The sequence below is a fragment of the Dipodomys spectabilis genome, unplaced genomic scaffold, assembly GCF_019054845.1.
Source record: "Dipodomys spectabilis isolate Male_0828 unplaced genomic scaffold, ASM1905484v1 ptg000081l, whole genome shotgun sequence".
Taxonomy (NCBI): Eukaryota; Metazoa; Chordata; class Mammalia; order Rodentia; family Heteromyidae; genus Dipodomys; species Dipodomys spectabilis.
The window spans coordinates 23,793,168-23,810,058 of record NW_024870758.1 but is presented as its reverse complement, the minus strand read 5'-3'; the positions used below and the strand labels follow the sequence as shown (position 1 = coordinate 23,810,058).

At 35.8% G+C, this 16,891-nt stretch overlaps 1 protein-coding gene across 3 annotated transcripts in view; it reads left to right on the top strand.

Moving 5' to 3' along the window:
- Positions 1–16,891, top strand: part of Wdsub1 (WD repeat, sterile alpha motif and U-box domain containing 1) — a 30,602-nt gene that overhangs the window by 8,163 nt on the left and 5,548 nt on the right. For 2 of the 3 annotated variants that reach the window (XM_042683395.1, XM_042683394.1), the window contains exons 4-9: positions 831–923; positions 5,222–5,315; positions 10,676–10,709; positions 11,850–11,890; positions 11,974–12,080; positions 13,164–13,343. In XM_042683395.1, coding sequence (XP_042539329.1) covers positions 831–923; positions 5,222–5,315; positions 10,676–10,709; positions 11,850–11,890; positions 11,974–12,080; positions 13,164–13,343 — 549 coding nt within the window. Of the gene's footprint in view, positions 1–830; positions 924–5,221; positions 5,316–10,675; positions 10,710–11,849; positions 11,891–11,973; positions 12,081–13,163; positions 13,344–16,891 lie in introns of those variants that run through there. The other variant, XM_042683396.1, reaches the window with a different exon arrangement.

The following is a 16,891-nucleotide window of genomic DNA, read 5'->3' as shown; positions in this document are numbered from 1 at the left end:
GCTCAAGGCTAGCGCTTTACCACTTGAGCCACAGTGCTACTTCCGGCTTTTTATTTTTTCTGCTTATGTGGTCCAAGGCAAGCACTCTACCACTGAGCCACCTTCCCAGCCCTCATTCTGCTTTACTTTTTACATGCCAGAACTGTCTCTGATGAAATGCGTTTGTGATATTAGGTGGAACTCTGTGTGAGATTGAGTTGGTGTTGTACAAATATTTCAGGACTTAAGCTAGTCAATATGTAATGATATACTGAAATTCTCTTAAGCATTAATTAGTGGCTTTTTGAGTTGCCAAGTTTATTTAATTACTTTGTCTAAATTGTGTAATATTTTCCACCAAACAAGCTGAATTGATGTTATTTTACATTTACACAATTTCAACCTTAAAGCCAATGGAAAACAAATCCCCATTGTTATTGAGTGAAAAATTCAGCAGCCTTTTTAAAGAGAAAGTAGCTACATTGGATATGATTAACTATTTACTATTCTTATCATAACTGTCTCATACATTTTCTGTTAGCAGTAGTTTCAGAACCTCAAATATACCCCATGCTAGTGACTCAGTATTGGCTGTTGCAGCCTTTAGTCATAGCCATAAAACCTTTTATTATAGCAAGTTCAGGTCTATTGCTGTGATCCTGTGTTTAAATGAAATCCTTTAACCTATGTTTTGTTAGATAATTTTGTTAGATAATCTAACAATATTTGTTAGACAAATATTGTTTGTTAGTATGGCTTAAATGAATAATGAAATCTTAGTATGACAAATTGATTTTTTAAAGTATTTTGTTATGTCTTTTTAATTTTTTAAAAACAAATTTTCTATTTAGATGGAGACCAAGACTTTCAGTGCTTTCGATTAGCATCATGTGGCCAGGATTGCCAAGTCAAAATTTGGATTGTTTCTTTTACCCATCTTTTAGGTATGTTCAAACTAGTATTTATTATTTGCGATCTGGATAAAATTCGAGTTAATCTTTGTTATGTATGGTACTTTGGATATTTGAAAGGGATTGTAAAAATCAGTTTTAAGAAATTTTTATTCAAAGTAATACATACATATGCTTTAATTATCTGATACTGACTTCACTCTTCCTCCACATGTACACTACTACTTGGCAGAAGTAGGGACTTGACATTGATGTGTTTGTAGATCTTGATGGTTTTTCACTTTCTGTAAATATTACTTAGCCACCGTGTCTTCTATTCATTATGGTTACTAACTATTCTGTGTGATGGTGAGTCTTTTCTCCATGGATTACTCAGTTTCCTTTGGTGACCCTTTATGTCAAGCTTATGTTGTTACATTTTGGAATATGGCACTTCTTTGTTGTTTCTCTAGTGATTCTTCTTTCCCTCCCTCTCTTTCTTTTAACTCCAGTGGAATGTTGGACCCTGATCTCTATGACTTTTCTGTGAATGTCTTTTTTTCTTCCTACATGTATCTTACTGTATATATTTTTACTTTTTGAAAAATAATTCTCAACTTTTTATTTAAACTTTCTTGAATATTTTTGTCTTATCAATCATATATTCAATTTCTAAAATATGTTTCCATTTTATAATGTCCTTTCATGAATGTGAGATTGTCTCAAAACTCTCAGGATACCAATTAGGAGAACTTTAAGTTCCCTTGTGTATCCCTATTGGACACTTTGTTTTTCTTTTTCTGATCCTTCTCATTCATATTGTTACCCTCTTCAAATGTCTGTTGATCCTTAGTATTCTGTTTCTATTTTTGTGTGTGTGCTAGTACTTCTAGTTGGGTCTTCTCACTATTGCTCACTTTTTTATGTTCATGGCTAGTACTCTACCACTTGAGCCATACCTCCACTTCCAGCTTTGTGGTAGTTAATTGGAGTTAAGAGTCCAGAATTAATCTTCCTGGGCTGGCTTCAAGAGAGCCTCAGATCTCAGCCTCCTGAGTAGCTAGGTGTGAACCACTGGTGCCAGGCTATTTTGTATTTTTTAATTTTTGTTGGTCATGGGGTTTGAACTCTGGGCCTGGGGGCTGTCCCTCAGCTCTTCAGCTCAGGGTTAGTGCCTTACCACTTGAGTCACAGCACAACTGCCAGTTTTCTGGTGGTTTATTGGAGATAAGAGTCTCACATACTTTTCCTGCCCTGGCTGGCTTTGAACTGTGATCTTCAGATCTCAGCCTCCTGAGTAGCTGGGATTATAGGCGTGAGCTATTGGTGTCCAGCTTTTCTATTTATATCTTAAGAATTGGACAGTGAGATGTTAGAAGCTGGGCTTTCAGAATGAAAAGAGGGGAAACTGGCCCTTTTGAGAAAAGGGTTGAGAGCAAAGAGGATGGAACTTTTCAGCCCCAGAGTTCCTTGTACAGTTTCTATTTTTCTTAGAAGAGTGGTACCTGGGGTAAGATCAAGAAGAGATTGACATTGAATATTCTGTATTCATACTTTAAGTTTTTCTATTTCCAATTCTGTGTCTGTCTATTACGCTGATTCTGTTGACAGTCTTGAGGAATTCTTTAGGATAGAATACTTGTGGCTATAGCTCCCTCTCTTTGTACTCTGTGCCGACATTTCTGTCTACTGCCTCGTTAATCTGTTTGTTGTTGTTGATAGTACTGGGGCTTGAGCTCAGAGCCTTGTGTTCTTGTCCTTGCTAGGCAGGTGCTTTATCACTTGAGCCATGCCCCTAACCCTTTTTGTTTTATTTTTGAAATAAGCTCTTTTTGCCCATGCCTGCCTTGCTTCTGATCTTCCTATTTGTTTCCTGAATGGCATAGCTGGAATAGGTTTGTTCCACTTTGCTTAACTTGCTTATTTTTGAGAGAGAGTCTTTCTTGAGAACTTTTTTGCTTGAGCTGGCCTTGAACCATAGTCCTCCAAAACTCCACCTCTGAAATAGCTATAAGTACATGTGTGAGCCACTGCCTTAGCTCAGTTAATCTACATTCTGACTTCCCAAAATTGGTTTCAGGTTTTGGTTTGTTGATGCTTCCTTTCCAGGCTCTTCAGTCAAGTGTATATTTAAACATTTGTTCCGTATTATTTTAATGGGACTCTTGAATTTTTGTGGTCAATTGCCTCAAATTATTTTAGCCTTACCTGATAAGGTTTAGTTAAATCATAAAATAGTTTTTGTGGGGCTGGGAAAGTGGCTCAGTGGTAGAACCTTGCCTTGCATGCATGAGGCCCTGGGTTCGATTCCTCAGCACCACTTAAGAAAAAAGCTGGAAGTGGCTCAAGTGGTAGAGCTCTAGCCTTGAGCTGAAGAGCTGAAGGATAGCGTCCAGGCTCAGAATTCAGGCCCCACAACCAGACCCCCCCCCTAAAAATAGTTTTTGTTATTCATGATTATGCTATTATATTGAGAAAAGCCTGTTAGGAAATAAATACACACGTTTTGGTGAAAATTACTATTAGATTTCCTTTTTTTAAAAATCTTTTAGCAGTATTGGGATTTGAGCTCAGGGCTTCATGTTCAATATGTTCAACATGTAGATACTTCATTGCTTGAGTCACACCTCCAATCCTGTGTGCTTCATCTGTTTACTTTTTGTGTGAGCCAGCCTGGAAGTGATTCTCCTGTTTATGTTCCCTGTTACAGCTGGGATGATAGGTGTGTACCACCACACCAAGCTTCTATCTGGTGATATAGAATCTCATGTGCTTTTTTTCTTCTTCCTTTTCTTTTCTTTTCCTTTCTGTGTCTAGCTGTTGGTTTAGATGTGATGTTTTGAACTTTTTACCCAAATTGCTTCAAGCTTCATTCTTCCCCATCTTTACTTCTGGGTAGCTGGGATTAGCTCTATGCTTTAATGCCCACACCTATTCTCCCATGTTAAAAAAAAAAATCCTGTTTCAAGCTTGGAACTTTGGTTGTTCTCATAAGATATTTGTTTAGCTTAATATTTGCAGTCCTCTTTAAGAAGCATTAACACCTCAAAACAGGTTGTATTGTGTCTGATTTATAGAGTTCACTTATTTTCTTGCTCTCAGGCTAACTTTTTTTTTTAATTGTGAAAATACCATACAGAGGGGTTACAATTACATGGGCAAGGTAATGAGTACATTTATTATCAAGCATTGTTGCCTCCTCCTTTGTTTCCCCTTCCCATCCCTTCCCATTCCCTCCCATCACTCCCCTCCCCCGCCAAAGTTTGTAAAGTTTGTTTTACCACATAATGTCTTGCTTGTACATCTCATTGTTGCAATGGATCAACCTGTATCCCTATTTAAACAATTTGTTTTTTCCCTTCCCCTCCACAAATTATGCCAACATCAAATACAGTGAAACAGGGGTTATACTGTGGGGCAGGGACATACAAAGCAACAAAGAAATCATCTTATAAATATGTTAGAAACAATCGCATGAAAGAAAAAAACATTTGAATCCTTATCTTGGAGTTCATTTCGCCTAACATCAACTTATCTGACCATTTCTGCTTGTCTCAGACATATACTAGTAATTGCAAATAAGGGAAACCATGGGACCTATGTTTCTTTGGGCCTGGCTTACTTCACTTAATATAATTTTTTCCAAGTCTTTCCATTTCCTAACAAATGGAGCAATGTGATTCTTTCTGATGGAGGCATAGAATTCCATTGTGTATATATACCACCTTTTCTTGATCCATTCATCTACTGAGTCTTGATCCATTCATCTACTGAGAAACTGCTTAATTATTTTTATAGATTGTCACCAAAACATACTGAATTCTCTTTGGTTTACCTTTAAAAAGAATTGTGGGATTTTTCAGTAACTCTAGTAAACGTAAAAAGTATTTCAGTTTTACTACACTTTTTTAAGAGTGTTAGAGAAATATTGTCATAAAAGATGATTGTTTTTATTTACTGAATTTGAAAATGATTTGCTAAATTCAGATTTTACAAAATATAAACTGTTAATCTTTTAGTCTTTTAAACAGTTTGCCTGCTTTTTACTCAGGTACTGAAATTGGTTGTAATACAGTGTAACTGTTTAGAAATAATTTGGTATTTATAAAAGTGCCCTGTATAGTCTTTGCTGAGCACAGTATTTGAATCTGTTATTGAATTTTTTAATAATAATAGTACCATATCCAAGGGTTTCCTTATAAATAGATATCTGAGCTGCAAGAGAATTTTCAAATTTTGTTGTTTTTTTGGTGCTCGAAGATTATTGAATATTTAAGTAAAACAGTGTTGCCTTAAAAATGAACTCTGAGCATAAGTAGTTTGATAATGTTTCTTCACTTTATTAATTGCAGGTTTGAAACTGAAATATAAAAGTACACTGAGTGTTCACTGTGCCCCTGTTCTGGCTTGTGCCTTTTCCCATGATGGGCAGATGCTAGTTTCAGGGTAAGCGTTTCATTTAATTTTCTTAAGCAATTTGAATGTGGAATAAAACAAATAGAAAAGTATAGAAACTCAAAGACTAGCTAATGAATTACTGTGTTGCAAACCTGTGTAGCCATACCCCATGTCAGGAAGTAGAACATTGTAGATTCTGCACCAGAACCCCTTTTCTTCTAGTGCCCCTTTCTAGTGACAGCACACAGGTCATATGATAGAGCATTCCTATTTTTTTCTTTTAAACTGTTTTAAAACCAGTTACACAATATGAGTTATTTTTGGGTTTGACCTCTTTCTCTCAAAATTATACTAATAGCATTCCTTTATATCACTGCATTTAACTGTTTTGTTTTTCTTTATTGCTGTGTAATATTCCATTGCATGGACATATCATTAAATATATAATCAATTTTAATGTTATAGCCACATGGATTATCTCTAGTTTGGAAGCATCATTATAATTATGTGAGTGCATTGTGTTTGGTGCATATGCTAAGGCATTTCATAGGAATAGAATTGTTAGGTCATAGTTTGGAATTTTCATTGTCAATCTTAATAGGTAACACCAAACTGTTTCCTAGAGGGTTGAACAATGAATACAAATATATTGTTTTATGTTCTAACTTGTACTTGGGGTGGTCCTTCAAATTTTAGAATTCCAGTGGATGTGTTATCTAGTGGTTTTAGTTTTAGTTTTTTTCCCAAAAACAATGATGTTGAGACTTCTTTAGAAATTTATGTCTGTTATTTATGTCTGTTTTCTCTCCGATGAAGTGTGTGTCCCTTTCTCTTTTCAGTTTTGTTATAGATTGTCATCTTTTTTGTTATGAGTTTCTATATACTTCTCCATATGAACCATTTGTTGGTATTCTCAAAAATACCTTTTCCATTCTCTAAATTTTCCTAATTTGGCTGGGTGTCAGTGTCTCATTCCTATAATCTTAGCTATTTAGGATGTTGAGATCTGAGGATTGCAATTCAGAGGTAGCCTGGATAGACTCTTCTGGAGATGTGGCTTAAGTGCTCTCCTTGAGGACAAAAAAGTCAAAAGAGAGTGTGAGGTACTGAATTCAAGCCCCAGTATACTAGTACACACAGAAAAAGTTTCATCATTTTGTAGTTAATGTTCTGAGGCCATAATTGGTCTGCAAAATGTCAATCTGTTGCTTTGTTGCAGCTAATGAGCATATCATTTTGGTGTACTGTTATAGGGAAGTTAAGTTTCATTTTAATGTATTCCTTTGGCTGTAATTAATATTTTGTTCAGTTTGCTAGGTATTCAAGCTTCTTGAATCTGTGGAACTACTTTCATTAGTTTTTGGAAAGTTTTATTATCACCTCAATATTTTCTTTTTCTGTCTTTCCTTTAATTCTGGGACTTGAGTTAAATGCAAAAATACCTTCTAACTGTAAACTTTGTCTGTATCCTCTCTTCTGTATTTTTTGTTTCTGCTTTCTTACACTTAATTCTTTTTATTCTTTATTTTTGTTGGTCATGGGGCTTGAACTCTGGGCCTGGGTGCTGTCCCTCAGCTCTTCAGCTCAAGGCGAGCACTGTACTGCTTGAGCTACAGTGCCACTTCCGGTTTTCTAGTGGTTTATTGGAGATTGGAGTCTCAAGGTCTTTCCTGCCATGGCTGGCTTTGAACCTCAATCTTCAGATCTCAGCCTCCTGAGTAGTTAGGATTACAGGCATGAGCCACCGGCGCCCAGCACACTTAATTCTTGACTCCCCTTTTCTAATTCTCGCTTCAGTGTGCTATTTTAATAGTATTGCATTAGGTTTTACATTAGCTTATGTTTTGGTTCTAGAATTTATTTTTTTAATACTACAGTGTCATTCTTTTTGTGATTGACTATTTCTGTTGATTTTAACATACTTTATTGTATAAAGCACTTGATTTGAGCACAGTAGCCCAGGCCCCAGTACCAACACAGAAAAACAGAAATCTGTGACCTAGAATTTAAATCACTGGAAAGTTGAAGCCACGTCAAATTTCCTTTTGTTGTTTGGAGAACTGTTTTATTAATCAACTGGTTTTCCCCTTCCTTTCTCTACATTTGTCATATAGTAACTTATTTTTATCTCTTCTGCCAAACATGCTACCCTCTTCCTCTTGATCCAGCCAGAAAAAAGGGACTTTGTATGAATAACTTTCTACTCAGCAAGAGCTCCATTTTTTTAAATTGTTTGTTTGTTTTGAATGGTACAAGTACTGGGGCTTGAACTCAGGGCCTGGGTGCTGTCCCTGAGCTTTTTGCCTCAAGGCTTAGTGTTCTGCCACTTGAGCCACCCTCAACTTCTGGCTTTTTGGTGGCTAATTGGGGATAAGAGTCTCACAGATTCTCCTGCCTGGGCTGGTTTTAAACTGTGATCCTCAAATTTCAGCCTTCTAAATTGGTAGGATTACAGGAGTTCTGTCTTTATGATTCATATAGTGGCTATTCTTTCTGTAAAAATTCAGTAGATAAGGTTCTTGGAAAACAGTTTTTCAAGTGCTTACAGTAGTTAGTTTTAAGAATTAAATAAATCATACCCTGTTTTCTTCTTTTTGAGTTGAAAACTGGTGAGAAACAGGGTGAATGGATAGCAGGACTTCCAATCTGCAACCAACTTTCTCAACTGCTATGAGTCAATATGGCCCATTGTTGACTTTTCTTGAAGGGGCAGATTAGAAAAATCCAGGAGTGGAAACACATGATCCAGGGGTTTCCCTCAGATGCCACAGTCATCTGTCATTCTTTTCTGGCTGAGTAGGTGAGAAAGAAGTGGCCAAAAATCTTTTTTTTTTTAAAATTTTATTGTAAGGGTTATATACGTAGGGATTACAGTTTCATAAGTCAGGTAATGAGAACATTTCCTTTTGAACAGTGTCACCCATTCCTTCATTTTCTCCCAGTTTTTCCCTTTCCATCCACCCTCTCCCCCCACTCCCTCGCCCAAGTTGTATAGTTCATTTCTAATACAGTGTCTAGTGAATAGAAAAATCTTATTTCAGTGAGAACAGGACATTGTCTCCTGTATTCCAAACAATATGGTTATTTATTTTGTAAGTAGATGATAGAGTTCTTTTGTTTTGAATCAGAAGTGGTTTTAATGAACAACCATCTCTTACTCAGTCAAGACTAACAGAAGGCATAAGATCTTCTTTCCTAAAATTCAATCTTTTTTTTTCTCTTAGTATTGTCTAAAGTAGTACTAACAGTTTCTGTTCTCTTAATAGAGAGCTACCAAGATAACTAATGATGATCCTCCTTTACAAGTAATATTTCACGGAGTTTTTGGTTTTTTTTGTGTGTGTCTGTGTGTGGTACTGGAATTTGAATTTAGAGCATTTTACAATTTAACTCATGCCCCTAGACTGTTTTGCTTTATTTTTCAGATAGGGCCTCCTGTTTTATTTTACCTGGCTAGCCTATATCTTTTATGTACCTGGGATGACAGGTATGTGCCACTGCACCCAGCATTTTTGTTGAGAAGGAGTCTTGCTAACTTTGTGCCTGGGCTGCCCTCAATCTGTGATCTTCCTGATTTCCCTCTCTCATATAACTGAGTGGAGATAGTTTTAATTACAACTTGTGGTAGACTCAAAGGAGGAATTTCCTTTTCATTTTGTTGTTGGTTTTTGATACAAGTAAGGATTATATTCCTAATTGTACCCCCATTTAGAAAGACCATTTTCTATGTAAGCTTAATGTGTCTGGGCTCTTATCACCAAAAGGAATTTTTTTTCTTTAGAAGCTCCAGGCTTAAGCAGAGTGGGCATTAATTGACTGGTTTTCTTATTTGTCTTCATGATATCCTTAAAAATAATGTTTGATGTACTCTCGGTTTGCAGCCATTCTGCTGTAGCTAAACACTTGTTTTTTATTTCTTTTTAAAGGATGCATAGAAGTAATTTTTAACAAGTGCAGAAATAAAAACCCATGTCTAGAGAAATTTAGAACTGAATATTTTTATCATTTAGATACTTACATAGTCGGTAACATTTTCGTTCGCTTTTCAGAATTGTGACTTGCCCTCATCCCTTTTTGTTTTAGTTTGTTTTTGATAGTGGCTTGTACTTTTGCCCAGGCAGTCTTGGACCACAATCCTCCTACCTCTGCCCTCTGAGTAGCTAAAACTGTAGGTATACACAACTATACTAGGGTTGATTTTTGAGATAGAATCTCACTAACTGGGCCAGCCTTGAATCCTGATCTGTCTATTTCTGACTCCTAAGTAACTGGGACTGTAGGCATGCATTAACACGCTCAACTTTGCTAAAATTATTTTTCACTGTTTTGGATTTTTTTCATACCCAGAATATACTATATGCATGCCATCATCTTAAATTACGTTTTGTATTTGAATTTCTACAGCATAATTCCTATTTTAATTTTATGACAAAGATTTTGAAATCTCCATTGTGTGTATGCTGGTACTGAGGCTTTAGTGCAGGGTCTGGGTTCTGTACCTGAGATTTTTCACTCATGGCTGGTGCTTTGCTAATTGAGCCACAACTCCACTTATGGCTATTTGCTATTTAATTGGATGAGAGAGTCTCATGGTCTTTCCTACCTGGTCTGGCTTCAGACCACCATTTTCAAAACTCAGTCTCCTGTGTAGATAGGACTACAGGCATGAACCACTGGCACTGAACAAGGAATTAAACTTTTAATTTTGTGACCCTTGTTGTCAGACTATAATCAACTACTGTTTTAATAACAATATGTACCTGTTTTATTATGCAAGGACCAGTAACACTAGTCTTGCTGATCTTGTTTCTCACCTGTATATTATAGATGCATAAACCCTGCTTCCAAGGGATATGTGCTAGAAATGGTCACTTTTCTTTTTTGCTTTATAACTTGTGTACCTTATATAATACTGTATTTTCCTTTGTATTGTGATCTTTTTTCCCCCGAAAGAATAATCCCAGTAAAATAGTCAACATCTAGTGCAGAACAGTGTACCAAAATAGGTATAATCAAAACGTGTGCACTGATTATCCACAGTAAAGAACAAAACTTTCTGAAACAACAGAGTAGCAGCAGGTTATAGCTTTTCCTTGTAATTATTTTTCCCTTTGAATTACTAATGATATGAAAATTGTGTCTTAATTATAGATAACAGGTGCTTGATCTGGTTATATCTATGAAGTGTACGAAGCATGTGCTATTGTTTTCATAATGTCAATTTTCTGATAAATTTTATGTTTGTAATGTTTTTAAATAAAATTCATTTATATGAAGAAAGACACTATTCTAAATGTTAATATGTTACTACTTCAGTTTTTTAAGTCTAAAACTATTTAGAAATACTGATTACATAAATGCATTTTGTTTTAAAGAACTTTTTACTCATCTCTTTTTTTCTTTTAAAGATCAGTGGATAAGTCTGTCATGATATATGACACTGTAAGTATTTAAACATCTTGTGTGTGTAAGCTATTTGTTTAGTATATAACTAAACTGCATTTTATTAAGTATGATAGAAAAAAGTATATTCTGTCTGCTATGCCCAAGAATATAATATATACATTCTCACAAATGGTAAACTATGCAAGTAAGAAATTTGTTCTGTGACAGATTCTTAAGTATTTTACTAAACACTTTAAGATGGATGGATTTAAAAATCTAATAGAAAATGCAGATTGAAAGAGCGCTAATATTAAAAAAAAATCAGTTATTAAACTTTTATACCAAGCTCTGTAATAGCAAAGAATTACTTCTCCAGCAATTTTGGAGCATATAGTTGAAATACGTCTACCTTTCTTAGAGTCCTAGAGTAGATTTACAATCTAGTGCAGGAAAAATTATTGTAGACTTGGAAAAATGATTTTTTTACAGGCAAAGATAGAGTTGGTAAAAATATTCTTAAGGAGAAAAATGAGTGCAGAGTGGAGCCTCATAATGATTGAGTTTGAGCAGCTATGGCAGCAAATCAGTGGAGACATAAATCATCAACATGTGGTAGGTCAAGCAAGTGAAGTGGTCCTCCACACACAAGTTAAACTCAGTGAAAATTTTGGCAGGAAGTGGCACCTAATTCTTAAGCAATATGAAGTAGGTCCCTAATATTTCTCATCAAATTAATGAGATTTTTACTTTCACAAAAGTTTTAACATTAAGGTTTCTCTGTATAATATATACATGTCCAGTTAAATACATCTGTAAGCTCACTGGCTACCTAGTGTACTCAAAGTATAAATGATTATATTTTTATTTCTTGATTCTGTAATATGTAAAGTCAATGCCTTAGCACAAATACAAATTTTTTCATGTAATAGATTATCAGTAAATGCCAAGTATTTGTTGTTTTAAAACTTTCTAAGAAGATAGTAGACAATAATATTGATGATTGAGAAAGTAACATAAGTTCTTGATAATACTACTCTAAATATCATTTTCTGTTATTCACTGAGCAAACTTTTAACTTACGTTAGTGATTAATATAAGAATACATATAGCATATGAACTATGTATGGTAAAAGAATGTCAGCAACTTTTCTGTTGCCTTAGTGAATATAAAGCTTTTTTTTTTTTTTTTTTTTTAAGAATACTCAGAATGTACTTCACACATTGACTCAGCATACCAGGTTTGAACTTAACCTTACTTTGTGTTAGTATAATTTTAAAAAATTAGCCAGAAGATATGTAAACAGTTATTTTTGTTAACTAGGTATGTCACAACTTGTGCCTTTGCACCCAGTACCCTTTTACTGGCTACCGGCTCAATGGACAAGACAGTGAACATTTGGCAGTTTGACCTAGAAACAGTTTCTCAAGGTTAGTAAGGATTTTATCTTTAATCCAGGTTATTCCTACTCACAATTGAAAGCAAAAGTTTAATCTCTCCCCCCCCACCTCCCCTTTCTCTTCTCTCCTTCCCCTCCTTTCTTTCCTCCCTCCCTTTATCCCCTTTTCTTCCTCTCCCCTTGCTCCTCCTCCTCCTTCCTCCCCTCTCTTCTCTCTTTCTCAATTGAGGAAATTAAGTCCATGATCTTGTCCATGCTAGGAAAAAATGCTACCACTGATTTATTCCCTCAGCCTGAAATTTAGCAAATGTTTTGATTTCAAATTGCTTTTTTCAATATAGAGTATGCATCCAAATTTAGTGTAATTTAAAAGTAATTTTGAAAAAGTAAATGTTGAAGTGGTTGACCTACATTCAAACACTGGTAAATGCTGTTGAGTGCTTGTACCATGTATATCACACATACTCCTTTTTCAGATAAATGTACCCTGAGACAGAATAGGAATTATAATTATACTTTTGTGTTTGAGTGCCTGCTACTGGGGCTTGAAATCAAGCTTAGCTTTCTTGCTCACGGCTGGGACTCTGCTACTTGAGCCATACTTTCAGTTGGTTGTATCTCATTGGTAGCATACTTCTCTAGCAGGTATGAAGGCCTGGCTTCCATCTCTAGCACCATAAAAAGAAAAAAGAAAAAGTATTTTTCTGGAGTTAAAAAGATTGTTCTAGAGGCTGGGAAGGTGGCTCAGTGGTAGAGTGCTTGCCTTGCATGCATGAGGCCCTGGGTTCAATTCCTCAGCACCACATAAGCAGAAAAAAGCCAGAAGTGGTGCTGTGGCTCAAGTGGTAGAGCGCTAGCCTTGAGCTGAAGAGCTGAGGGACAGTGCCCAGGCCCAGAGTTCAGGCCCTCAACTGACAAAAAAAAAAAAAGACATTCTAGAAGAGTAGTGTGTAATACAGTATTAAATAATGTCAAACAGTTCTTTAATTTTTTGAACTGCTTAAAAGGAAATTTACATAGTAAAACACATTTAAGGAAATTTACTTTGTTATTTAGAGTGGGAATGTTTATTTAAAAAGCACTTTTGTTTGTATGTGTATGTGTGATTTAAAAGCAAGGAGCACGGAAGATCAGCTAAAGCAATTTACTGAAGATTGGTCAGAAGAGGATGTCTCAATCTGGCTTTGTGAACAAGGTTTACAAGACCTTGTTGGTATTTTCAAGATGAATAACATTGATGGAAAAGAACTGTTGAATCTTACAAAAGAAAGTTTGGCTGATGATTTGAAAATTGGTAAGATTAGTAAGATCTTAAATAATATTTAGTAATTTACTTTGAGATTGGTTTTGTTTCACTTGTAGTTTCCTTTAGGATTCTAGTACAATAATTATTTTGATGTATGTCTTTGTATAGAATGAGAATATATATGAAATGAGAAATAAAACAACAACATAAATTCTTGTTGTTTTATTTCTCATTAATGAGGGCATTTTCTTTCATGATGGTATTTCCATATGTGCATCCAATTTTTTAATCATATTCATCTCTCTTCTTTGTTTTAATTACCTTACATATAAGGGATGGTTTTATTGTTATATTTTTACAATGTTTTCTAATCAGTCTGACCCCCTTTTACTGTCCCTTCCTCACTTTCCAAAACAATTTTAACAGATTCGATTGTTCTATTTTCATAGTTGCAAACAATATTTCAACTGTATTCATCCTTTTTCATCCTTATTAGCCAATATCCTCATATTTAAAAAATGGATTATAACATAACCCTAAAATTTGCTCTTTTTTATTTTTCTTTTGGGTCAGTCATGGGGCCTGAACTCTGGGCCTGGGCACTGTCCCTCAGCTCTTCAGCTCAAGGTTGATGCTCTGCCTCTTGAGCCACATTGCTACTTTGAGCATTTTTTTTTCTGCTTATGTAGTGCTGAGGAATTGAACCCAGGGCCTCATGCATGCAAGGCAAGCACTCTACCACTGAACCACCTTCCCAGCCCCTAATATTTGCTCTAAGAGTACAATCGTGACATTTTTGTGTTATCACAGAGTTGTACAAACATTATCACTGTTTAATTTCAGAACATTTTCTTCATCTCAAAAAGAAAATTTAATACCTGATTCCCCATTTTTCTACTCCTGGAACCAGTAAGCTATTTTCAGTCTCTATGAACTTTCTTCTTCACATTTCATACAAGTCTTGTAATATGTGTCCTTTTTCTTTTGTACCAGTCCTGTGGCTATGAGCTCAGGGCCTGGGTGTTGTCTGAGCTTTTATGCTCAAGGTTAGCTCTCTACCATTTGAACCACAGCTCCACTTCCAGCTTTTTTGATAGGTTATTGGAGATAACAGTCTCATGGAATTTCCTGTCCAGGCTGGCTTTGAGTCACAATCCTCCTATCTCAGCTGCCTGAGTAGTTAGAACAACAGGTGTGAGCCATCAGCACCTGGAAATATGTATCCTTTTATATCTAGCCTTTTTCCCTTAACATATTTCAAGGTTTATCCACATTATAGCATGTATCAGTATGTTAGTCCTTTTTAGTCCATTGTATAAACTTATCAGTTTGCTTATCTAGTTATCAGTTTATAGAATTTGGGTTCCCTTTTAGCAATCTTGAAAAATACTGCTGTAAGCAATTCTATACAAGTTTTTCTGTGAGCATCTTTTTTTTCAGTTTTCTTGGGTATGTAATTAGGAATAGAATTGGTGAGTCATGTGGTAACACTATACTTAACTTTGGAAGAACTGCTATGGCTGTTATCCAGCAGTAGATGAAGTTTCTATTTGCTCTGTATATCCCTAGTAATTGTTTGCTTTTTAATTCATAGCCATCTTAGCAGTTGTGAAGGGATTTCTCTTTAATATTTTTATTTGCATTTTCCTAGTTACTTTTTTATATGATTAAGTAGTATAAGTATAAAGGGGCTATAGTTCCCTTAGTCAAATTATGAGTATACAATGCATTTTGAATCCGTGTCACCCCTTCCATTATTCTCCATTTCCCCAATCCCGTGTCTTACCCTCAAATTATGTGGTTGTTTTTACTAATGTACATTGAATGCAATGACTGCAGTTGCTCACTGTTCCTCCTTCCATTCGTGTATGTGCATCTTTTTACCATGCCCCCAAAATGTTTTCACTTCCTGGTATTCATTTTTATAATGCCTTAAAATTCATTTGGGATGCTATGACAAAATCACCTAAATTTAGATAGCTATAAACAACAAAAATTTCTCACATTTGAGAGCTGGGAAGTCCATGAGTAAAGACATGGCAAATTTTGTGTCCAGTGAGGGATCATTTCCCGGTTTGTGGCTGGTGCCTTCCTACTGTGTCTTTGCGTGACAGCGGGGCAGGTTCAACCTCTGGTCTATTTTAGAAGGGCACTGATCCCATTCACAGAAAGGCTACCTTTGTGACCTAATTACTCTCCAAATTCTCACCTCCTAACACCAGCTTTGTTGAAAAGACTTCTTTTTGTCTTGATACTTTTGCCAAAAGTCATTTATGTGAGGGGTTATTTCTGGTGTTCTAATTAATTCTGTTTTGTTGATCGGTATCTATTGCATTGGTACTACACTCTACTGATTATTGTAACTTTGTAATAAGTTTTGAATTGGAGAGTATATGCCCTCCATCATGTTATTTTCAGTAATTGTTTTGGTTGTTCTTAAATTTCTACATGAATTTTAGGATGACCTGGTTAGTTTCTTAAAGCCAATTGACTTTGATTGGAATGGTATGAAATTTGTAAGTGAACTTGAAGGTTGTTGTCACTTTTACAATAATAAGTCTTTAATCCATATACATAGGATGTTTTTCATTCATTTAGGTCTTAAGTTTGTGTCCAAATCCTTTTTTGTTGACACTGAATTTTAGTATATTTAGTATATTCATAGAGATGAGCAATCAGTATTTAAGGTCAGAGTGTTTTCATTGCCCTGGAGAACTCCACTGTTCTTACTCTCGCCTCTCCTTAGGCTCTGGCAGCCACTGATGTACTTTCTGTCTCAATTATATGCTTCATTTTTCTTTTTAACTTTTTTTTGGTGCTGATCCTTGGGTTGAACTCAGACTTAGGGCTTGGGTGCTGTCTCTGAGCTTCATTTTTATTCAGAGCTGGCACTCTACAACTTGAGCCACAGCTCGACTTCTGGCTTTTTGGTAGTATTTGGAGATAAGCACCATAGGGACTTTGCTGCCTGGCCTGACTTGGAACTGTGATCCTTAGCCTCCCGAGTAGCTATGACTGCACACGAGCCACCAGCAACTTCACTTTTTTTTTTTTATGGCCGAGTCATGTTATTATATGGTTATACCACTTTTTGTTTATTTATTCACCAACTTTTGAGCGTTTGTGTTATCTCTACCTTTTTTTTTTTTAGCTATTACCTATAATGCTCTGGGGACATTAATGTACAAGTTGTTCTGGGTACCCATGGCTCTCGCCTGTAATCCTAATTTGGGAGGTTCAACTTTTGACAATAGTGGTTCTAAGCCAATTAGAGCAGACTTACCTACAATTAACCTACAAAAATCTGAAAGTGGAGATATGGCTCAAATGGTAGAAGCCTGAGAAATGGAACACAAAAAAAAGTACAAGATTAGCTGGGCACTGGTGGCTCATGCCTGTAATTCTAGCTACTCAGGAGGCTGAGATCTGAAGATCATGGTTCAAAGCCAGCCCGGGCAGGAAAGACCGTGAGACTCCTATCTCCAATAAACCACAAGAAAACTGGAAGTGGCGCTGTAACTCAAGTGGTAGAGCGCTTGCCTTGAGCTGAAGAGCTGAGGAACAGCCCCACGACCGACAAAAAAAAAAAGTACAAG